The 23,306-nt window shown below is 36.8% G+C and overlaps 1 protein-coding gene across 4 annotated transcripts in view; it reads right to left on the bottom strand.

Annotated features, from left to right (window-relative positions):
- LIMA1 (LIM domain and actin binding 1) overlaps nucleotides 1-23,306 on the bottom strand; it is a 67,947-nt gene that overhangs the window by 13,154 nt on the left and 31,487 nt on the right. For 2 of the 4 annotated variants that reach the window (XM_058168806.1, XM_058168804.1), the window contains exons 5-8: nucleotides 14,257-14,368; nucleotides 10,973-11,103; nucleotides 4,913-5,020; nucleotides 1,562-1,610 (exon numbers count right to left, since the gene is read on the bottom strand). In XM_058168806.1, the coding sequence (XP_058024789.1) occupies nucleotides 1,562-1,610; nucleotides 4,913-5,020; nucleotides 10,973-11,103; nucleotides 14,257-14,368 (400 nt within the window). The remainder of the gene's footprint in view (nucleotides 1-1,561; nucleotides 1,611-4,912; nucleotides 5,021-10,972; nucleotides 11,104-14,256; nucleotides 14,369-23,306) is intronic. The other 2 variants (XM_058168807.1, XM_058168805.1) reach the window with 1 other exon arrangement.

Genomic DNA, 23,306 nt, shown 5'->3' with positions numbered 1-23,306 from the left:
ATGCCCAATTTCAAGATTTTTTGGCCACAAGTTGTTAAACAAATCTGACTTCCCCCGTTGGCTTTACTTGTCAGAAGCCCCCCCCCCCCCCCGGAAGGTTAAAAAAAATGATCATGTGACCCTGAGATGCTGCAACTTTCATAAATAAGTACTGGTTGCCAATTTTGATCATGTTTGAGTTATTATGTGTGAAGACCGGTCATAAGTTACTTTTTTCAGCACCACTATAACTTTGAACAAATATTAAATGAAAGTTAATGGCAAAATCCATTTAGTTCTATTTTTTTAAGTCAGAAATGACCAACCATTATGCAAGCAAGGAGAACACAGTCTAATCTGTTTTAAGCGCATGCAAAATTCTTAAAGGGTTCAGACTACAGAACAATCAGTTGTGGGGTGATTTAGGAAGTTTTACTTCTGATTATACAGAAGACTGTCAATGTTTCCAGAATTAGGTTTCAGAAGGCAAAATGTATTTTTCTGAACTAAATAATTGGGTAAAAGCTAACATACAGGAGGACCTTCCGGGTAGCATTGCAAAATGACCATTGGTGCTTTTTGTGGAACTTATGAATATGGTCAAAATAGAAGCTGATTAAATAGGAGCTCATCAAAATTCTTGGGACTAAGAAGAAAATAAAGATAACCCGTCTGGATCTATTTAAAAATGCCAGAGATAAGAGTGATGTGCAAAAAGATGTCAAGATGAATTTACCAATGAAACCAATTGATGTTCTGATTGTTAAAGAGACACACAGGTATAATCAGAAGAGTGTCTTCAAAAGCCATCTTACTTCGGATTTACAAAAGCAACATATGTGGAACCAGGAAAATTTTCTCAAAGAAGAGACAAAAAGGAACTGCTTAAGGTGTTCCTGGAAGAACACAAAGAGATATTGATAAGAAATCAATCTGTGGGACACTATGTGATGGGACTAAATATCAAGCTTTTTAAAAGCGAAAATAAGATATATAAAGTGTATCTGTTTGATAATGGCTAAAAAAATTTGTTATGGTTTTCTGGTAGCTGTTAATGGGATTTCTAGGTTGCTATTAATGGGATTGTATGATGGAGCTTTAAAGATCTATTTCTAAATGGGAAGGAATTTCTTCTGCTTTATCCTTTAGAGAAAATGATAAAGTTTGGATTGCAAAATTAATTTTTTATTAAGATTAGGAATATATATGTTAATATTTCTAGTGATTGTTAACAGGCTTTTACTGATCAGGATGTGTAATTTATGTAATGTGATTATTGATAAGGGAAGAGATATGGGAAGAAGAATTTTTATTTATTTAAGTACTAGAGAAGGCATCAATTTAGCCAAATTGCTTATATTTGCCTAGAGGGAGGGGAAGTCTTCTTTTATACATCTTTTCTTGTTTCTGTTTTCCTTTCCTTTTTTCTATTTCATCTTTTTCTATTTTTCTTAGTTTGCATTTGTCTTTGTATCTTTGTACTTGTAAACTTTAATAAAGCTATTTTAAAAAGCCTAACAGACAGGAGACATCTGTTAATTGTTTTGTAGGTTTGGGGATAAAAGAGAGATTAAGAACTCACCAGTGCCATCTTCACAGAGACTGGAATTCAAACCATCTCTTACTGGAACCTGTAGGAGAGATATATACATGAACCGTCTTTTCTTATGGAGTTACCCAGAGAAGTAGAATTTACCTCATGTGATAAGCATAAAAGCAGCGAAGCAGGCAAAATTGTTGGGAAAAGCACAAAGCAGACTGTGATTAAATGCAAAAACACAGCATTACTGCCACATCAAATCCTAAATTGCCACAAACCAGCAGTCCTTACTATTGTGGATTACATAAACCATTATACCATGCCTGGAGGTTTCCAAGGACTACAAGCTAGCAATTGGCAATGTGAAAAACAGAACACTCCCAGATAGTGTCCTCAGAATCCAAACTTTAAGTAATGTTTTAATTTGTATTTTAAGGTAACATTTAATTTTTTCTGCATAAAATCACCAAATCACAACCTGAAATCGTGTAAGACTTGGATGACAAAGCCAACAATTGGTAAGCCTCAAAATTTTCACTATTTCCCCCCCAGATTTTGGCACTAGTATTAGAGAAAAATAATATCCTAAAGGCCTTGGATCACACTGGGAACAAATGCTTCATAGTTTTAAATTCTATTTGTAATTATTTGCATTTGACTTACAAGTACAATCCTCCAGCTCCAAGATCTGTCTGTCTATCAAATTTATATGCTTAAGTGTATAGCTTCCACTATCATGATTTTGCAGCTCCAGTGCTTGCAAATTGATTAAATCAGATTCTATGTAACTAATGAACACTTCAAAATGAAATAGATTCAACACAGATACTATAAGACTATTTTCTTTGAGTAAAATTCAACTTCATTTTTACAGATGCATCCATGTTTAGTTATTTTAGTATGAAAATGATTTGCCAGGGGAACCTTCTGAAAAAAAATTTCAACCTTAATATTAATAGATCATCTCCTTTTTCAAGCACCAGCCAGGCTCAACTCTGTTTAACTTCAAAGGCCAGACAAAAGAGATTACTCCCAAACCTTTTGGTCTTGGGAGGCCCAGCAGGGGAGAGGGGATGGTCATGTGTGAGAGGCAGGTGTGCGCAGCTCCATTTGCTCGCACAAGTAGAACTCCATGTGCATTTGCCTGCCACTCATGTGGCCGGGTTCTGAACATGCTATGGCCTAGTTTTTTATAGCACTCTCTAAGTGGTTTACAGAGTCAGCCTATTGCCCCCAACAATCTGGGCCATCATTTTACTGAACTCGGAAGGAGGGAAGGCTGAGTCAGCCTTGAGCCAGTCAGGATTGTACTACTGGCAATGAGCTGAATTAGCCTGCAATACTGTGTTTTAACCACTGCACAATTTAGCCTTTGAACATGCAGTCTTCAGAAATTGAGAGAAGCATCTGGGGTGATCCTAACTTTCTAGTCAACTTTGTTTCTCCACATAAGTAGTATATACAGATAGTCTTCGACTTACAACTGGTCGCTTAGCAACTGTTTGAATTTACAATAGACACCCCTCTCTCCAAAGGTACATAAAGACTTTGTTCCAAAGTTCCAAACCCTGCCCCCCGCAATCACATGACTTATTTTGGGTGCCCATCAACTAGCCTGCATTTACGACTGTCTGCAATGTCCCGTGGTCATGTGACTGTGATATTTTGTTGAAACACTTCTGGGTTTTGGCAAAAATGCCTCATAATGCATAATGATGGCCACAAGAAAAGGTTGTATAATTGGGTTGGTCGTGTGAGTGACCTGCTTTACAACCATCATGACTTACGACAGCAATGGACAGGCTCCATTAGAATACTAAGTCCAGGATTACCTGCAATCTCCCACATTTTTTTCCTCAACCCTGACTGACTACCTTTTAACATCTTGCTAGTTGCATTACAGTTTTTAATTTGCATGTCAATGCTTATTCTTTCCACATTTGAGAACACTGTACCGTATCAGGAAGAAACGCCAGCTTATCTTCGCTTAAAAAAAGGAGAATTTTATCTACAGGAGAGTTCTATCTGGAATTTCAGAGGACCGACCAATATGTACACACATGCACAGAGTATATGTTTGTATGCATGTATACACATGTACACATGTATGCTTGAGTACAGGGCAATCATAAATCAAGTTCTGCCACATTTCGAGTAACAGGGTGTCTCCGCGCCCCCAATATTCACTCTGTTAAATCAAATCCACCTTAAGACTACTCAATTAAGGAATTAATACACCATAATAAGCTTAACTGCAGCTTCCTTCTAATTTACAGTGAAAGCCCCACTGTGAGCAATTAAACTGTGCAAATTAACAAGAAGCCAAGTAAGCTGGGCTAACATTCTGCGCTTGTGGGGCTGATTTGAAGAAACAGATGATCCCAGGCATTTCACAGCACATTCAACAGCATTCTCAGTGAAAGACACTCGTGTTTTAAGCCCTCACGTGATATGAAGCAGTGCTTTTGGCATGCAATTAACATGCTGGTAGGCTTATTAAATATTCTTTGCGCACGTTCTTCCTATACCTAGGAAAGCTTTTAAAAACTTCCACATTTCCTGCATGAAATTTTCATGCGTATCAAGCAAAGTGCTTAACCCGGGCAGAAGGGAAAGCCACAAAAAAGCCTATAAAATGGTAAGTTATTCACTCTTTCAAATCAGCAAGAAGAGGCCTTTTACTGAAAGCATCCATTCAGCTGTAGGAAAAGAACAAATAAGGGAAATTACTTCTTTAATCCATGGTGCTTGCTTTAAAATGAGCTGACCTTCTGTTGGGGAAGCAACTCCCAACAAACCAAGAGGTTACTAGGATAGGATTAAGATCAGTTTGCCTGAGAATGTAGAGGAAAAAGCGCCATCTAAGGAATAAAAATGTTTTCAGGAAATAAGGGTATGGGTTCTGCACAGGAATTTTTTTAATGGGCATTTCATGCTACTCTAAACATTACTTCATGTTCACTGACTCTATTAAAATCTATGCTTGGAAGCAAAAAGCTACTAAGATGTATCCTGGATACTATAATACATATTAAAGGCCCACTCTATTCAGTCTACGACAGTTTTTCTCAACCTCAGCGATTTTAAGATGGACTTCCAATCCCAGAATACCTTAGCCAGCATGTTGGCTGGGAAATTCTGGGGATTGAAGTCCACACATTGTAAAGATTTCTGAGATTGAGAAACACTGGTTTATGCCAATAAGGCAAAATAAAATATATACATTTTGATAATCATACACAATATAAATTTTAGACTGAAATGTTTCCACAATCTTACAGCCAGAACATTTATTCACCAATTTTCATCAGTATATACAATCCCATTTTAAACATTTACAGGAATTCTATATCTGGGTTGTTTTAATTTTTAGCACCATGGCAGTCCTCTTACCTTTTCTTCAAGGTGCTGGGGAAACAAATTGTCAGAACATGGTGGCAAATTCTCCTTCTGCTCATAATTAGAGTCTTTGTCTTCATTTTCATTAGTTTGAATCTCATTCTAAAAAAACCAAAACACTTGAGTTTGAATAAACATTAGTCTTTAGATTAATTGAATATGGGTTGAGTATATTTTTAATATGTCTATAACTAGATTTCTATGTAGAAGAATATGGCAAAAAAGATGAAAGAAATCTAATATTAAAATAACAGACCCATTATCTATACCATACAGTACGTTGTTGTTTTAACCATTCAGTCTCTTGGTGATTTTATAGCATCAGACATGACTAAATGGTTAAAACAACACAGTATATAGGTCCTATATTTAATTTCCATATTATTATGTTACCATTCAATTATATTCCTAAAGTCATTCTTAAGGCTAGAACTGAAATTATACATTCGTTTTATAGTGAACTAAAACCTGCAAAATCAATCAATCAATCAATAATAAACCAAAGGCGTACCACCTCCCTTAAAATCATATAGTAGGACCTGGTCCACATATATAATGCTAAAGAAACTTGTCTGAAAGCCAAAGAAACCTGTTTCTAGAAAAATCAGTAAATATTTCCCAGTGAATCTCTTGAGAGAAGCATTGATATGTGGTCCTCACAACCATCTGTTTAGTGAATGTTGAACAGCACTTAAAGTGACAATCATGATTGTTCTTCTCATTTATGATGGTTGCAACATCCCCATGTCAATGGGGGAAACTGGATTCGATTAATAACTGCATTATTCATTTAATAACTGTGGTGATTTGCTTAACAAGATCATAAATTATTATTATAATTTAAATAAATTAAATTATTCCACCAGACTTGATATCCTGGGTCTAGAAAACTTGGAACTTCATCGCCTTTGACAGGACCTGGGTTTAGCTCATAAAATCATCCGTTGTAATGTCCTTCCTGTCAATGACTTCTTTAGTTTCAATAACAATATCACAAGAGCTACCAACAGATTTAAACTCAATGTCAACCGCTCCAGTTTAGATTGCAGAAAACACGATTTCTGTAACAGAATTGTATATGCTTGGAATGCATTACCTGACTCTGTGGTTTCTTCTCATAACCCCAAAAGCTTTACTCAAAATCTATCCACGGTTGACCTCACCACTTTCCTAAGAGGACTCTAAGGGGCGTGCATAAGAGCACAAACGTGCCTACCGTTCCTGTCCTATTGTTTCTTCCCCTATGTATATATATGTCTATAGTACCTCGTTTCTCCTCATATATATGTTTATATAATATATAATCCTTTATGCAATGCTTGTATATATTGTTATGACAAATAAAATAAATAAATAAATAAATAAAATCAGGCATAGCTCACTTAACCACCTTGCTTGGCAACAGAAATTTTGGTCCCAATTGTAGTCTTAAGTCAAGGAATACAGAACATTTCTTGTACAGAATATTTCACCAATAAGGCACAACCCTGGAAAAAGCCCTTTTGGCAGTTACTAGTCTTAACTCAGTGGCAACAGACCTTCTCCTACAAATTTGGTTTTTGTCTAGTTTAAATAATTCCAATACAGCCCTGATGGATTTTTTTGCCCAGCAAAATGGGCATAACATTCATTTCAATCTCACACTGGTGCTAACTTAATTTCCATATTATTATGTTACCATTCAATTATATTCCTAAAGTCATTCTTAAGGCTAGAACTGAAATTATACATTCGTTTTATAGTGAACTAAAACCTGCAAAATCAATCAATCAATCAATAATAAACCAAAGGCGTACCACCTCCCTTAAAATCATACAGTAGGACCTGGTCCACATATATAATGCTAAAGAAACTTGTCTGAAAGCTAAAGAAACCTGTTTCTAGAAAAATCAATAAGTATTTCCCAGTGAATCTCTCGACAGAAGCATTGATATGTGGTCCTCACTTACAACCATCTGTTTAGTGAATGTTGAACAGCACTTAAAGTGACAATCATGATTGTTCTTCTCACTTACGATGGTTGCAACATCCCCATGTCAATGGGGGAAACTGGATTCGATTAATAACTGCATTATTCATTTAATAACTGTGGTGATTTGCTTAACAAGATCATAAATTATTATTATAATTTAAATAAATTAAATTATTCCACCAGACTTGATATCCTGGGTCTAGAAAACTTGGAACTTCGTCGCCTTCGACAGGACCTGGGTTTAGCTCATAAAATCATCTGTTGTAATGTCCTTCCTGTCAATGACTTCTTTAGTTTCAATAACAATATCACAAGAGCTACCAACAGATTTAAACTCAATGTCAACCGCTCCAGTTTAGATTGCAGAAAACACGATTTCTGTAACAGAATTGTATATGCTTGGAATGCATTACCTGACTCTGTGGTTTCTTCTCATAACCCCAAAAGCTTTACTCAAAATCTATCCACGGTTGACCTCACCACTTTCCTAAGAGGACTCTAAGGGGCGTGCATAAGAGCACAAACGTGCCTACCGTTCCTGTCCTATTGTTTCTTCCCCTATGTATATATATGTCTATAGTACCTCGTTTCTCCTCATATATATGTTTATATATTATATAATCCTTTATGCAATGCTTGTATATATTGTTATGACAAATAAAATAAATAAATAAATAAATAAAATCAGGCATAGCTCACTTAACCACCTTGTTTGGCAACAGAAATTTTGGTCCCAATTGTAGTCTTAAGTCAAGGAATACAGAACATTTCTTGTACAGAATATTTCACCAATAAGGCACAACCCTGGAAAAAGTCCTTTTGGCAGTTACTAGTCTTAACTCAGTGGCAACAGACCTTCTCCTACAAATTTGGTTTTTGTCTAGTTTAAATAATTCCATTACAGCCCTGATGGATTTTTTTGCCCAGCAAAATGGGCATAACATTCATTTCAATCTCACACTGGTGCTAACTTAATTTACATTATATAATCAGTACCGTTAATTGTACAAGTAAGACAGAAATCATGCTGTTGGATAAAGATGCCCATTTGCTCCTGCTAAAAGGAAGATGAGCGAGGAGAATTGCAGCTGTGAGAACAATTGGAAAAATTATTACTGGGAGAATCATAATTCACTAAAATGAAATTCTTTCCTAAATGCCAAAGCATCGCTACAGGGAAAGTACTAGTGCCAAGCTGTTACTGTGGGAAATACTTCACTGTATGGGATTTTAAAAGTTCAAAAATGTCAAACGTCATTATAAAAACTTCACAGGGATGAGAGAAAATGTTTTTTTTTCCTTATGTTAACAAGAACAAGGGATATCAAACTGGTACCCATCCCAATACTTTTTTTCCCCTTTTGTTAGAAAGCTAGCTGTATTTTGGTGGGAAAAATTGCAATGAGTATGGTTTATGATTTTCCCTGTGGAGTAGGCATGAGTGATGACTTTTGTACTGAAAAAAGAAAAGCTATCTTTTTTTAAAAAAAACAACAACAAAGCTTTATTTGCAGGCAGATACTTCTACTTCTCCCTCCGCAATGCATGCATACACACAACTATTAAATATGCAAAATAGCAGGAGGAAAGAGATCTTCCATGCTATTTCCTGCTTGCCTTGTCAACTGCAAAGCATATGGGGAAGAGAAACATTTTCCTTTAAAAATCATTTTAGGCTTTTGCAAAGGCTTAGGGAGAAAATGCACTTTGTTCATCCCCAAATTCTCTGTTTGCTAAGCTGAACAACATAAAGATAAACTCTAATAATATATGATAGGGTTGTTCGGGCTGATGGCCTCTGCTCTACTCTCTTATTTATGGAACTCTGAAATTTATACTGCCTTCTATATTGAGATATTTTAGACCACAATTCCCAGTGGCCAAGCCTGCTGTCTTGGGAGCTGTAGTCTAACATGCCTTGAGAAGATCACACTTGGATAAATTAATGTAGATCTTTGTAAACAGAAGAAAATCCCACCCCCACCCCCCACCAAAATGTATTTGCAGTTAGAGTATTCCTATGCAGATACAGAAAATATCTTGGTTTTGCACAGTGAAATTGTTTCTCTTTATTAAATTTCCAAGTAAAATGCCATTCCTTATTATCTTAAGCTTTAAGGAGCTATCAGCTCTCTAAAATAATATGTAACAACTGTTATTATTGGGTTTCATAGAATAGACAATTGAAGTCTAACCTCAATCAGCTGTTCAAGCTTTATCACAAATTAGCCTTGCATTCCCATTCCTTTCCTTCCTTTTTATAAGAACCGCTGACAAATGAGTTAGCAGACTCATCCTTGGGGAACTACTACTTTTTCCTATAACTTCAAAGAACATGAACTAGAACTGGGTATAAAACAATACTGCAATCAGGGAGGAAGGCATCTAAACACTTACAGCCAGTTTTTAAGACCAAAAATGTTTTCAATTTCAGAACTGCATTTGTATATATGAATCCAGTTTTCTTCAAGCTTTTTTAATTTCAGTGGCCAAATTTGAGAAGGAATTTTCTTTGGCAAACCAGGTGGCCAAAGGTGGGTTAGGGTTGGCCTAAATACTTGCTAATTTATTGCACAAACTCCAGAAACTATCCAAGTAGATATTGATCTACCCTAGGTTCACATTAATTCGTTAACCTCTTCCAAATATACAGAACACAGTAAAATGTTCAGTAAGCAGGATAGGATACAGTATATTTGATTACTTTAAATGTTATGGTCTCCTTAAAATATAACAAACTCGTTTTAACTTAATTGATGCTTGCAATTCCTTATTTCAAGTATGCAGTGGCCCAGTTGCCTTTTGAAAAAACACCTTTCAGACATAAATCAGATCTCTCATTCTCAAAGTTCTTTTTGCTTAGACGAGGCTACTGGGCATTGCTATGTACATTTTAATGAAAAAGTAGCCGTTCTAAGCAGAGGTGGGTTTCAGCAGGTTCTGACCAGTTCTAGAGAACCGGTAGCGGAAATTTTGAGTAGTTCGGAGAACTGGTAGTAAAAATTCTGACTGGCCCCACCCTCATCTATTCTCTGCCTCCCAAGTCCCAGCTGATCAGGAAGAAATGGGGATTTTACAGTATCCTTCCCCTGGATTGGGGACGGAATAGAGATTTTACAGTAACCTTCCCCTGCCACGGCCACCAAGCCACGGCCACAGAACCAGTAGTAAAAAAATTTGAAACCCACCCCTGGTTCTAAGAGACCTGGTTGTAATACTTGACTTTCTTGAAATTGTTCATTTTATAAAATTGCTGTCCACTCATCAATTATTCCCCTAAGACAGCCTTTCCCCCACGTGATGCAAGAAACAAGACAAAAATAATATCTCCTTCAAGTTGCATCTCCTTTAATGCAACATCTGTCAGCATTTTGGTATGATCTGGACTCTGGAGTTATTGTTTGTTTCATTGGTTCTTGAAGTTATTGATGGTCTGCTAGTGTCTAGTCTTAGATGAGCATCCATGTTCAAACTGATAATACCTAGTCAGGTAATGAAATGTCCTCAAACAACTAATTCAGAGAGCATCAAGGACTCCACAGCAGAATTCCTCTGATCCTGCAAGAGGATATTACCTACTAGACCTCAACCTACATCACAATTTGACATCAAGAAATACACAAAGCACAGGGGATGGGCTCCTACATCTAAATTTTATTTTATTGACAAGCAAAGAATTCCAAGCCAGGCATTAGAAACTCAATTCTTTCCATGCTGAACAAAATAGCACAAAATTTCCATTTCTTCCTGTATGGAAATATGGATCTCTGATAGTTCTTTCATTACAAAACTAAGTGCTATGGTGTAAATGTAGATAATGGCAATTTTTTAAACAAAACTTTCCGATTCTCACAGGTAAACAAAGCTTATCCCCTGTGCTGTTACAGAAGCAAAAAAGTCAAGAGAAAATTCCACACACATAAAAAGAACCTGAAAGAGGTTCCACCAGCTTTAATTAGAAATGAGACTTTAAAAGGGGAAAAAAACCCAAGAATTTTGAGTAAAGTCTTCAGTAACATTTTAGACGGAATCCTCTACTGCAGAGCAGTGACAGCCACCCATCTCTAAAAAGTAAAACTTACCACATTACTGTGAGAGCCACTCTGCTTGGACACAGCCGCTTGGTACTTAGCAAGTCTATCCTTGATGGATGTTTCTGAAAAGCGAGGTATTTCTAGGTTTCTCCTGTTCTCTGTTTTCTCCGGGCTTGAAACTGCAGAGGAATAAAGCAAATTTATCTAGAACCATGTTTGTCAAACTTGGCAGGTTTAAGATGTGTGGACTTCAAATCCCAGCATTCCCCAGACAGCATGCTTGAAAGTTTGATCTTCTAGAATAAACACAGCTGCTGATACCAAGACCCACTGTAAGAGATGAAAACTTCAATTTGCTTAACACCACCACCACCACTTAATAACCCAGGTGGCCAAAGAGCATGAATTAATTCCAACTCCATAACCAAAGCAAAAAAAAAAGTTTACCTTAAAGAATGAACTTTGCTTTAAAGATTCCCTTCGTTTCTTTGCTAATTTAAAGCTAAATTATAGGCAATAGCATTAGACCTGGATGTGAGTAGTTCAAGAGCTACCCTTGTGAAAACAAGAAGATGACCAAAAAAATAATAATAACAAAAGTACAGGTTGGGGAAACCCTTTGATTTAGATGCTTATGCTTTTGGCTCCCCCCCCCAAAAAAAGCACTTCCCCATTCCCATTGAGAAATGTATGAGGTTATTTCTGAACTTACGTAACATCCAGAAATGGAGTTGAAGTGGCTGCTTGGGGGCACAAGATTGAGGTTCATCCAAGCACAAATTGTACTTTATGTCACCCAATTTCAAATAATACAAATCACACTCAACTTACAAACTGTCCCAGTTGTCCAGTTTGCTAAGAAAATCAGGGAAGGGCTGCTGCTGCAGGGCCAAAATTTATGTAATTACTATGTCATCATAGTTGATATGGGTGTAACTTATATCTACCAACAATTATACTGCCATATCTGTGGAGATCAGTCTCTACACCAAAGAAAAACATATGATCATGTTATCTCGTTTGCACACAAGGATATAGCAGTTGGTAGTGACTGCAATCCCCAAAGACATTTCCATTTTATTAAAGGGATGCATTCATTTAGTATCTCCCCTTCAAGTAAACACAGGTCATCACCAGAAATCTGGTCCAATAGTAGAGTAGCTATGAATCTGAGAAGTATCAATACCAAAGTTTACATATTTTTTTAAGAAATCCAATCAAAAAGGACAAAACAATTATCAGCACTAGAATGTTTTTTTTCCCCCTTGGTTCTATGTATCAAATTGAAAAAGAAATCTTTGATCCACCACTATTACGAGTTCCATCTCAAATCAAATTGTATCAAAACACGGCTGAGCTCACCTTGGACTACACCATCATTTCAAACTCTTTAACAGTTCACACAAATTTTCTGTAATAATTTTTTCCCCATCTCTTTTGCTATGGCAATTTCAAGTTAAAAACAGTGATCAGAAGAAAACAAGTATTACTTAAATTTCAAGTTAGATATCAGTTAAATCGCCAGTCATAAATCTAATACACTTTCTCCTTCTTTTTAAGAATTCTATTTGGGTAACAACATTTGGATGTCTCTGGAAGCCATATCAAAATTTTCTTCTCCTCTATAATTAGATGACTTGGGGATGTTTCCATTCACTCTCGGCTTCAATTCCCTATTATGGTGGATTAATTTCTATGATAAAGGACAATGTTCCCCAAATTTATGTACGGACTTCAATTCCCAAAATTCCTTAGACAGCAAGTTGACTGGGTAATTCTGGGCACTGAAGTCTACACATGCTGTCTCGGAAATTCTGGGAGTTGAAGCCCAAATATTTTAAAATTGCTGAGGTTGAGAAACACCGGTCTTCCACAACCTTTTGTCTGAAATGGCATAGTGTTTCCTGTTTGGGCAGGGGTTTCAATCAGAATAGAGCTGGAAGGGACCTTGGAGGTCTTCTAGTCCAATCCCCTGCTCAAGAAGGAGACCATGTACCATTTCACACAGGTGACTATCCAGTTTTTTCTTAAAAACTCCAGTGATGGAGTTTTCTGAATGCAAGCTGTTCCACTGGTTAATTGTCCTCGCAGTGAGGAAGTTTCTCCTTAATTCCAGATTGCGGAAGCACTTCATACTTATTTTGCATATTCAATACTTTGATCTCTTTGTCTCATATATAATCCCTAATTGATCAATTGCAACTTTCTTCAGTACATACAATATGTGGCCATTTTAAAAAATATCTACAGAGATAGTCCTTGACTTATAATACTTGGGCCCTGAATTTCAGTCATTAAGCAAGTCATTTCAGAACAGACCCGATTTTATGACCATTTCTACTGGGCTCATTAAGCAAATCACATAGTTAAACTAAACACTAAACTAAACACACGGTTGTTAAACCAATCACACAGGTCATGCCTTATACACTGTAAGCCGCCCTGAGTCTTCGGAGAAGGGCGGGGTATAAATGTAAACAAACAAACAACAAACAAACAGCTGTTAAGCAAATCCAGCTTTCCCCATTGACTTTGTATGTCGGAAACTGTCTGGGAAGGTCACAAAAACGTGATCAGGTGACCCAGAGGTGGGTTTCAGCAGGTTCTGACCAGTTCTGAAGAACCGGTAGTGGAAATTGTGACTGGCCCCGCCCCCATCTATTCTCTACCTCCCAAGTCCCAGCTGATTGGGAGAAAATGGGGATTTTGCAGTAACCTTCCCCTGGAGTGAGGAGGGAATGGAGATTTTTTTTTTTTTTTTGTATAAGGCAATAGTCTCATTCTATTTGTATATTTACAAAGTCAACTTACAGTCAATTTTACAGTATCCTTCCCCTGCAACGCCCACCAAGTCATGCCACGCTCACCAAACCACATCCACAGAACCGGTAGTAAAAAAAAATTGAAACCCACCACTGATGTGACCACAACATGCTGATACCTTCATAAATTTGAGCCAAATTGTGATTACGTGACCATGAGGGCGGAGCAAAAGACATAATTTTGAGAATGGGCCATAAGTCACTTTTTTCAGTGCCACTGTAACTTCAAACCATTGTCAAACAAGTGATCGTAAGTCAAGGACTACCAAACATAACTCTTGCACATTATAAGGATCAGGCACACAGTTTCAATATATTAGCAAAATATAAGCATTTATCCTATATATATATATATTTTAACCACTCCATATAAATTAGGTATTTTTTCATTTTAAGTTGTTTAATATTTTGTGTTCTGAAGTGCCCTTCTTCGTTATTAAAGAATAAATACTGTGCATGCCATTGTACATATAGGAGTCATCCCAACTATACGTATTGAACATTGCTCACGTGAAGAATTGTGGCTCCTTTCTCCATGAGGTAAGTCGAGGTCCTCTGAAAAGAAGTGGCTCTCTGAGATCATCCTCCCCTCAGCAGCTCTGCCATGGTCGTGAACAACCTGCTTTAAAAAACAGAAAGATTTTCTGTTTATTATTTGATTAGTGGTCAAACGAAGAGAAATAAATAGGTAAGCAGCAGCAAGGAAGATCAGTCCAACAACATTCACACAGCAAGCCCTGATGTTCTTTCTCTCTCAGTGAACTCTAGATGTATGGTGGATGCTAAGAATTTATTCAAGCTGGTAAACATTAATTTAGTTACGTTGACTGTACAGGTAGCCCTCGACTTATGACCACAATTGAGCCCAAAATTTATGTTGTTAAGTGAGACAGTTAAGTGAGTTTTGCCCTATTTTATGACCTTTCTTGCCACAGTTGTTAAGTGAATCACTGCAGCTGATAAGTTAGTAACCTGATTGTTAAGTGAATCTTGCTCTACCTCCCACCCCATTGACTTTGCTTGTGAGAAGGTGGCAAAATGTGATCACATGACCTTGGGACATGGCAACAGTCATAAGTATGAACCAGTTGCCCAAGCATCTGAATTTTGATCACACGATCATGGGGTTGCTGCAAAGGTCATAACTATGAAAAATGGGCATGTCACTTTTTTCAGTGCCATTGTGACTTTGAATGGTCACTAAATGAACTGTTGTAAATCGAGGACTACCTGTATTAATTTTATGTGAAATTCCAGGTGCCTGAACAAAGTATGATGTGTCAAGAGATCTGGCCTGAGGATGGCACTCTGTCAAAATGGGCTTTTACAGGGGAACCCTTAGAAGAAATAGTCTATAAATCAGGTTTTAATTTTCATGGTTTATTAAAGGAGGCAATTACATTTTAGGCATTTTTGTGTCCAATGGCAGGAACACATTTGCTGTGTGAAATTTCTATTTTACGAATTAGAATTGAATATATCCTGGTTCAAAATTCTTTACTTATACGTAATGTTGGTTGTTAAGAAACAAACAGTCCCACAAATCCATCTATCCAAATTCAAAGCTTCTGGAGATAAGCTGCCAATGGAACCCCAGATTAGCATACACAGTATATTTTTAAATTCCTATTTTGCTCCGTTAGCAGAAAATACAGCAATTTCATCTGGCATTCGATGTTACTAAAAATGACATATAATTTAGATATAGTAAAAAAAGGAAGCTCAAATACACACAGACATACACACACACACACATACTTCTCAACATCACCTCCTTTACACACAGTACCCAATGATCTTAGCGAAGATAACCACATGATAATAAACAGCAACGGAATCACCTCAAATCTAACCAAAAAACTGAATGAATCCATGGGCCAAAAACGATCAACAGACTAATCAACAAAGCCCTTGAGCTTTGTGTCATCAGTGAAAGGTGTTTTATTTCAGAAGCAGTTTTGGTTTTCAAATAATCTTTTACAGTAATAGGAAACATGGGGAGGGGAGGGGGAATAGAAATAATTTCTTTCCAAATTGAGAGAGATGGTTCTCGTTAAACTTCATACTGCTACACTTAACCAACACCCAAATTTTAGCGATAAAGTCCATTTTTTTAAAAGTCCACACAGACGTTAAATAGATTCGGTTTAATTAAAAAGGAAAGCTCAGGGGTTGCTCTAATTTCTCAGGAGCCATTTCTCTTCTCCTTATTAAGATGCTGTCAGCAGACAGGAATTCATCTGGGCCTGCATTTTTCTATACTCAAGAAGGGAAGGATTAGGCAATAGAATTGTAAGCCAGTGCACAAGTTCCAGAAATCACAGCACTGCAGAGAACTAGAAAGTATATGTAAGAAAGCAAGTGACACACCCTACATACGGTTACCACACACAACTACTTCCTAGGTAGTGAACAGCCTTTGCAGAAAGTTTAGGACCAACGAGGAAAAAGCATTTCATCAGAGGAAAAAATGAATGTGTGCATGTTGACATTTGGGGGCATGTGCATGCATGAAAGCCGACAGCAGAAAAAAAATCATAATGTCCTGACCCCATTATTGTCATAAATAGCAGAAAGGACACAGGAGACAGATGTGCTGACTTCAAACTAACTTGACTCAAAGAATTGCTTGTGGATTAAAGTGAAGATGTTTATGGATTTTGTTTTTCTTGCCATCCATAGCTTAAGAAAAAGGAAGTCTAGAAATTTGCAACAGGAAAAAAGAAAAAAAATATTGAATGGGCAGTTTATTTCTATAAATGTATTGAAGAAATATTAAAATGGACATCAACTTTCCATGGCTCTTCCACTTTCACCTCAGCTTTTCTAAAGCTGCTACTTACCATCCAATAATTTTTTTCTTCAATACTGTACTCACAGCAAAGTCCTGTCACATCTAGAATTCTAAAATAGAGGCCCAATTTTCGCTCACAACTGAAAGACACTGGCATCGTATTTTTAAAGTAAAGCAGTTTTCTGCTTGATTATGCTTAGGTAGGAGTCAGCCTAGATGTTTAAAGCAGCTAAAGGAAAGAGTGCCTATGGGTACAATAAATAAGGGTTCCGATTACCTGGAACAATTCAACTAAGTCTACACAGAACCCACTTCTGTTCCCTTAATTAAAAGCCCTTAATTAAATTCTGTGGAAAGGAGAAACAAAGTACAGTTTTAAGAACTGCCCGTCCTTAGCAAAGTTATATGGGAAGTTGTGGCAAAATGTATGCCTTGGTTGTAAAAGCTGTCAAAGAATAGCCGTACTACTAAACCTGCACATCCTCTGTTTTGTGTAATCACTAAACTATCATAATTGTCCTCCCCACTAGAAAAGACCTCCCAGGTTGCATGATCCAATTTAATTCACAAGTTTAAAAACAAAAAAGATTACCAATGCAGTCATCTTTAGAATGATTACATACATAAGCCAATGCCAATTGACTATGAGATACAAACTGTTTAAACTTTCAAAAAGCACTTTAACGATCAATTCTCAGCTCAAGTATCAAGCCAGAATTTTTTAAAAGAACTTCACAAGATTTTATGTCTTTCTTTCAATCGCATTCTTTCATTGGTACTTCAGTGCCCCTATTTTGCAAATACAGTTTTGATTAAAAAGGTCACAGGGTATCAGATAGGACTAGAGGTAGATATGCTCATTTTTATTATTAGACATTTTAGAACTTAATATTTTTTAAAGGAGGATTTGACAGATGGACAAAGCAGGGGTCTCCAACCCTGGCAATTTTAAGTCTTGTGGACTTCAATTCCCAGAATTGAACTCTGGGAGTTGAAGTCCACAAGTATTAAAGTTGCCAAAGTTGGAGACCCCTGGACTAAAGTATAAAGAGGTAGCTAAGCAACCAAACAACTTCCTAAACTATCTTTGCATTAAACGTGCTGGTCTATTTTGCAGAAAACACACAATGAGGCATGGGATTGAACTTGCATTGTCTTCAAAATATTTTTCTAATACTATCATAATATTTTGATTTAAAAACCCCACTTTAGACATATGTTATTTACACATGCTCAGACGGACCAGCATGCTGCAGATCTGCTAAACGGGACTGGAAGCTGAATCAATAGCTATTTGCATTCCACTCTTCAGTATGCTAAAACCAGTTTGCATACTCTACAAGCAGAGTGACATTGCCAATATATCTGGGGGGCATCTAGCGGAAGAAGGCCGTTTAAGTATGTAATTATTCTAAATCTGATTTTTTTGTAAAAAAAAAATCCCAATGTCTAACTTTGAATTAGTTCCAGTTTATGAAACCTTTGTAAAGCCTTCCTCTTTAGAGATCATTGCTCAAAAGTCTTCACCAACTTATTCTACACTCCAGATGATTATCTGATTAATGGCCAAAGTCCTCAAAAAGTCAGTGCCTGGAAAGAAATACTGAAGCCGGAAGCTTTGTCAGCATCTCTTCTGGCATCATTCTCAAAAACCAGGCCGTTGAAACGAATTAAAATGGGATTTTGACAATTTTCAAAGCAATGAGGCGTCCCAATCTCAAGAATCCATTATGTGCCATATTGTTATTAAAAGGGACCACATATATTCTTTATTTTAGGCACTTTTCAGCACAGCCTTTGCCAACTTAATATCCTTCCAATTTGTTGGCTTTCTAATCTGATTATTGCTGCTGCATTGTGCTTAGCACAGGACATGATCACTAATCTCATAATACGTCTCACTTGGAGTTCCTGAATTGAGCATAATGTTGATAATACATTCTAAAGTGAACACCCTCTGGATGCTTTTAAGCCCTTAGGCGTATTTACTAATTGTCTCAGATTCTATGATTTAAGAACAATCCTTAAGTATAAAGGCATATAAACATTTTATTACTGCAAAGTTGGTACTAATATGGCAAAGTGTAGTTTAAAAGTAGGAATATAGTAATTGGTTGAGTGAACCAGAAAGGAAAACTTTATCCAGATCTTTGAGCTTGAACTAGAATCAGGGTATATTAGGATTACCAAAATGCATAAGAAGCAAAGAGGGGTGGGGAATCAATGGGTAAGACATGTGAATATACAAAGACTCAAAAGACATTCTCTAAATACCAGGGTCAGGAGCTTGGGTCCTGCAAAGACTTAAGTCCATCAAGGTCAACGTTCCACAAGACTTTTTAAAGTTTTTTTTTAATGAAAGAAAGCTAGCATTCTCTAACAGATTTCAACACAACATTTATAGGAATGCCTTTGGTCTGCACAAAGGTCTAAATGGGTGTACAGAAAGCATCCTGCAAAGCACATTTGCCTTCTGAGGTACTGTATTTTAATAGCAGTAGTGGTGCAGTGATTAGAATGCAGTATTGCAGGCTAATTCTGCTCACTGCCAGGTGTTTGATCCTCATCAGACTCAAGATTGACTCAGCCTTCCATCCTTCTGAGGTCGGTAAAATGAGGACTCAGACTGTTACGAGCAATAGGATGACTCTGTAAATTGCTTAGAAAGGACTGTAAAGCACTGAGAAGTGGTGTATAAGTCTAAGTGGTATTGCTATTTTGCTACTGGCTATTTTTATAGTCATTTTGCAAATTAGCAGGCTTTTCATGGAGGTCATTTTTTTTAACAAGAGTACAATTTGATCTCAAAATTCTCACATACATTCAACCACAAAGAACGCCCATCCCTATAGTAAGTAGTGTTGATGACATAAAAAATGTCCTTGCATAAAAATCTTCCTAATGATCATCAATCTATGGCACAGGAGAATGTAGAATGTAGAACAGAGTTGGAAGGGACCTTGGAGGTCTTCGAGCCCAAACCCCTGTTTAGGCAGGAAACCCTACACCACTTCAGACAAATGGTTATCTAATCTCTTCTTTAAAACTTACAATGTTGGAGCATTTACAACTTCTGCAGGCAAGTCGTTCCACTGATTAATTGTTCTGTCAGAAAATTTCTTCTTAGTTCTAAGTTGCTTCTCTCCTTGATTAGTTTCCACCCATTGCTTGTTCTACCCTCAGGTGCTTTGGAGAATAGTTTGACTCCTTCTTCTTTGTGGCAACCCCTGAGATATCGGAATACTTCTATCATGTCTCCCCTAGTCCTTCTTTTCATAAGACTAGACATACCCAGTTCCAGCAACCGTTCTTTATATATTTTATCCTCGAGACCCCTATTCACCTTTGTTGCTCTTCTCTTTCTAGAGTCTCAACATAATTTTTACATCATGACGAACAAAATTGGATGCAATATTCCAAGTCTGGTTTTACCAAGGCATTATAAAGTGATATTAACACTTCACGTGATCTTGATTCTATCCCTCGGTTTATGTAGCCTAGAACTGTGTTGGCTTTTTTGGCAGCTGCAGCACATTGCTGGCTTATATGATTATCCACTAGGACTCCAAGATCCCTCTCACTCCTATTGAGCAAGGTACCACATATCCAGTACCTGTGCATTTTGTTTTTCTTGCCTAAATGTAGAACCTTACTTTTTTCACCATTGAATTTCATTTTGTTAGATAGTGCCCAATGTTCAAGTCTGTCAAGGTCCTTCTGTATCTTAAGCCTATCTTCTGGAGTGTTGGCTATTCCTGCTAGCTTGGTGTTGTCTGCAAATTTGATGAGTTCCCCATCTATCCCCTCGTCCAAATCATTGATGAATATGTTGAAGAGTACTGAGCCTAAAACAGAGCCCTGGGGTACCCCACTGCATACCTCCCTCCATGTAGATGCAGTTCCATTGAGGACTACACGTTGGGTGCGGTTGGTCAGCCAGTTATGAATCTATTTGGTGGTGATGCTGTCTAACCCGCATTTTTCCATTTTATCAGGTAGTAGATTATGGTCTATTTTGTCAAATGAATACTATATTTATACAGAATGATTCATACTGTAATGAACACAGTATGATATAAAGAAAGGTGTAATCTTCACCCATCAGAATTTTCTTTATTCTATAACAGTCCTTGCAAAAGGCAAGTAACTAGATTCAGCTTGAAACATGATTGGCCCAACATTATCTAGTGCATTTTCCACATGTAGGGCTGGATCTCTTCAGATGATATTAACCATTGATTGCAATTCACTGGCTCTCACTGCAATGCCTTTCCAATGACAAACTTTTGAAGAAAGACCACATTGTTTATTAGGGCTGTGTGCAATGCATGCTTCAAAAATTACTTGAAAGCATTGCACAAAGACCACCACATAACTTGTACAAGACCAAAAGAGAGAGAAATGCCACTGCTTTAAGGAATATACTCATTAAAATTAATGCAACCAGAAGCCTGCTTTAAGAAATAGTACAAAGGGGCTTGGCCTTGGGCAAGATCCCAAGCACTTCTTTTGAATCATTTTCAAAAGCTGCATGCACAGCCATATTGTATGTGTCTTCAAATAAGTCTTAGGCAAAGGAAATGACGTTATCATAAAGCACATAGAACAAAATTCTACTAGTCTTTCCTTCACTACTGTATTTAATAGTCAATCAATGTAACACAAATCACCTGAATCCAGAGATATCTAGTGTGAGCACAAAGGCATTTCAGTAAGTTTGCACAAGGCAGCGAATCAAGTTCTTTCCATTCTTACTATTGTCTGCCATTCTCTATTATGCAATTTGAGAGGAACAGGGACATACGGGAGAGAAAGCCCTCATTTTGTATCAAATCTCTCTTCACCTTTACATCCAAACTATTCTGTTTTGACATTTTATATACCCCTCCTGCATTTATGAACAAAATGGTTTTAAAAATTCCTTAAATAGAAGAATGGGGGGGGGGATTCCTATTCTTGTCTGCAAAACATTTAAACTAGATTTTGTTTGCAGTTTTCAACAAGACAAAAATGTTTACTTCTTACCACTGTGCATTAATGTTATAGTTTTTAAGCAATCCAATCAACACATTATGCTTATCTTTCTTTTGAACAATCAATTGTCTACTGACTTCTCCTTCCTTGGCCCCAATTTTTCCCTAGTGACTTCTGCTAAGATGCCCAACCAATTCTTGCTCCTGGAAGTTCATTGTAAATCTATCGTTTCACCTTATTTTAAAGAGAATAATTATAATTCAATAGCAAGCATTTCCTAGAGGTAAAATCAGGTAAAGATTATCACAGTCTAAACTATCTGCAATTCTTATTCTGTATTAATCCTGGACTAAGCAAATATATACGAGGTGTTTCCTATCCTTTTCTTACTGCTACGGTATTGAATTTCTTCCCACTTATTACTATAACCATGTTGCTTGTATCTTTCAATTTATATTATATTTGTTTCCTAGTACGATTTGATAGCTTATTAGTAACCTTGACTATCACTAAGTGTTGTATCTTTTTATTCTCGATGAATGTATTTTATTCTCTTTATATACACTGACAGCATATACACCGAAGACAAATTCCTTGTGTGTCCAATCACACTTGGCCAATAAAGAATTCTATTCTATTCTATTCTATTCTATTCTATTCTATTCTATTCTACTCTATTCTATTCTATTCAGAGGCTTAAGTCCATTGACAGAGACGGAGAGATCAGTATTTCTGTAATACTGTCATCTGCTCCAGATGACCCAATATAAAAGAGGAAGGGAAAAAGACCCAAAGCATCTAGTTTACCATCACAACTTTTGTGCATCAGTGAAATCCAAAATATGCTGCTGTAACGTATTTTCTGTACTACTAATTTGTCAGTGATGCAAAACTACATAACTATCATTTCTATTAGGATATAACTTTTACAATGCACAATTTTTATGACTTCTTTTTAAAATGTAAACAATGATAAATATGCATCTAAAGATCATGTCTTCAGGCTGAAATATCCTTTCTGTAAGATCATTTCTCCATAGCTAAGAATAGCTTTCTAATTAGAAAGAGTATGAAATGGGACAGTTTTCTTTTATAACTGAAAGATTTTGTAAAACTGGAAAAGTTGCCTATTCCTAGCATGTTTAACTGACTTTAAATTTGGCCTAGAACCAATACATCTATATTAAGTTTTGAAACATGTTTAAGATGAGTAATCTATGTCTACAGATCAGGTGTCCACATGTCTTGGGATAGCTGTACACACCCAGCTATTTCATCCATGTTATGTTCAGGTCTAATTGGATCACTCAATCAGCATAGCAGACTGTATCTAGTTAAGGTAACATAAACTGCTCCTGTGGCAACCTAGATTTGGAGAACTAATTTACAAAATTTAGCTTGACTCCAAAGTAATTCACCTTTTCAAAGCCCGGAGGAATTCTAAATCACAACTATATCTTGTTTATATTCTAGCATAAACTTGGAACAAATACAAGGGACTAAACTGACGGGAAACTACGAAGAAACTGGGAAAAGTCAACCAAAGAGTGCTTCAAGCCACTACCATATGCAACTCATTTTCTTGTTACTCAATTTGCAATTTTCCCCAGGGATACAGTCTGTAGTCCACATGCTGGATCAGATTTCATGAGTACTTGTAGGAAAATGCAAGGCCCATGAATTTGCAAGTCAAAACTGGCGAAGACAGGCATTCTCAGACTATCATCACACACTTTTCTTCCTGTGAGAAGATTTAGCAGCAGACAGAAACATTTGCTAGGGTTCAGACAGT

The sequence above is a fragment of the Ahaetulla prasina genome, chromosome 2, assembly GCF_028640845.1.
Source record: "Ahaetulla prasina isolate Xishuangbanna chromosome 2, ASM2864084v1, whole genome shotgun sequence".
Classification (NCBI taxonomy): Eukaryota; Metazoa; Chordata; class Lepidosauria; order Squamata; family Colubridae; genus Ahaetulla; species Ahaetulla prasina.
This window is presented reverse-complemented; position numbering and strand designations above follow the sequence as displayed.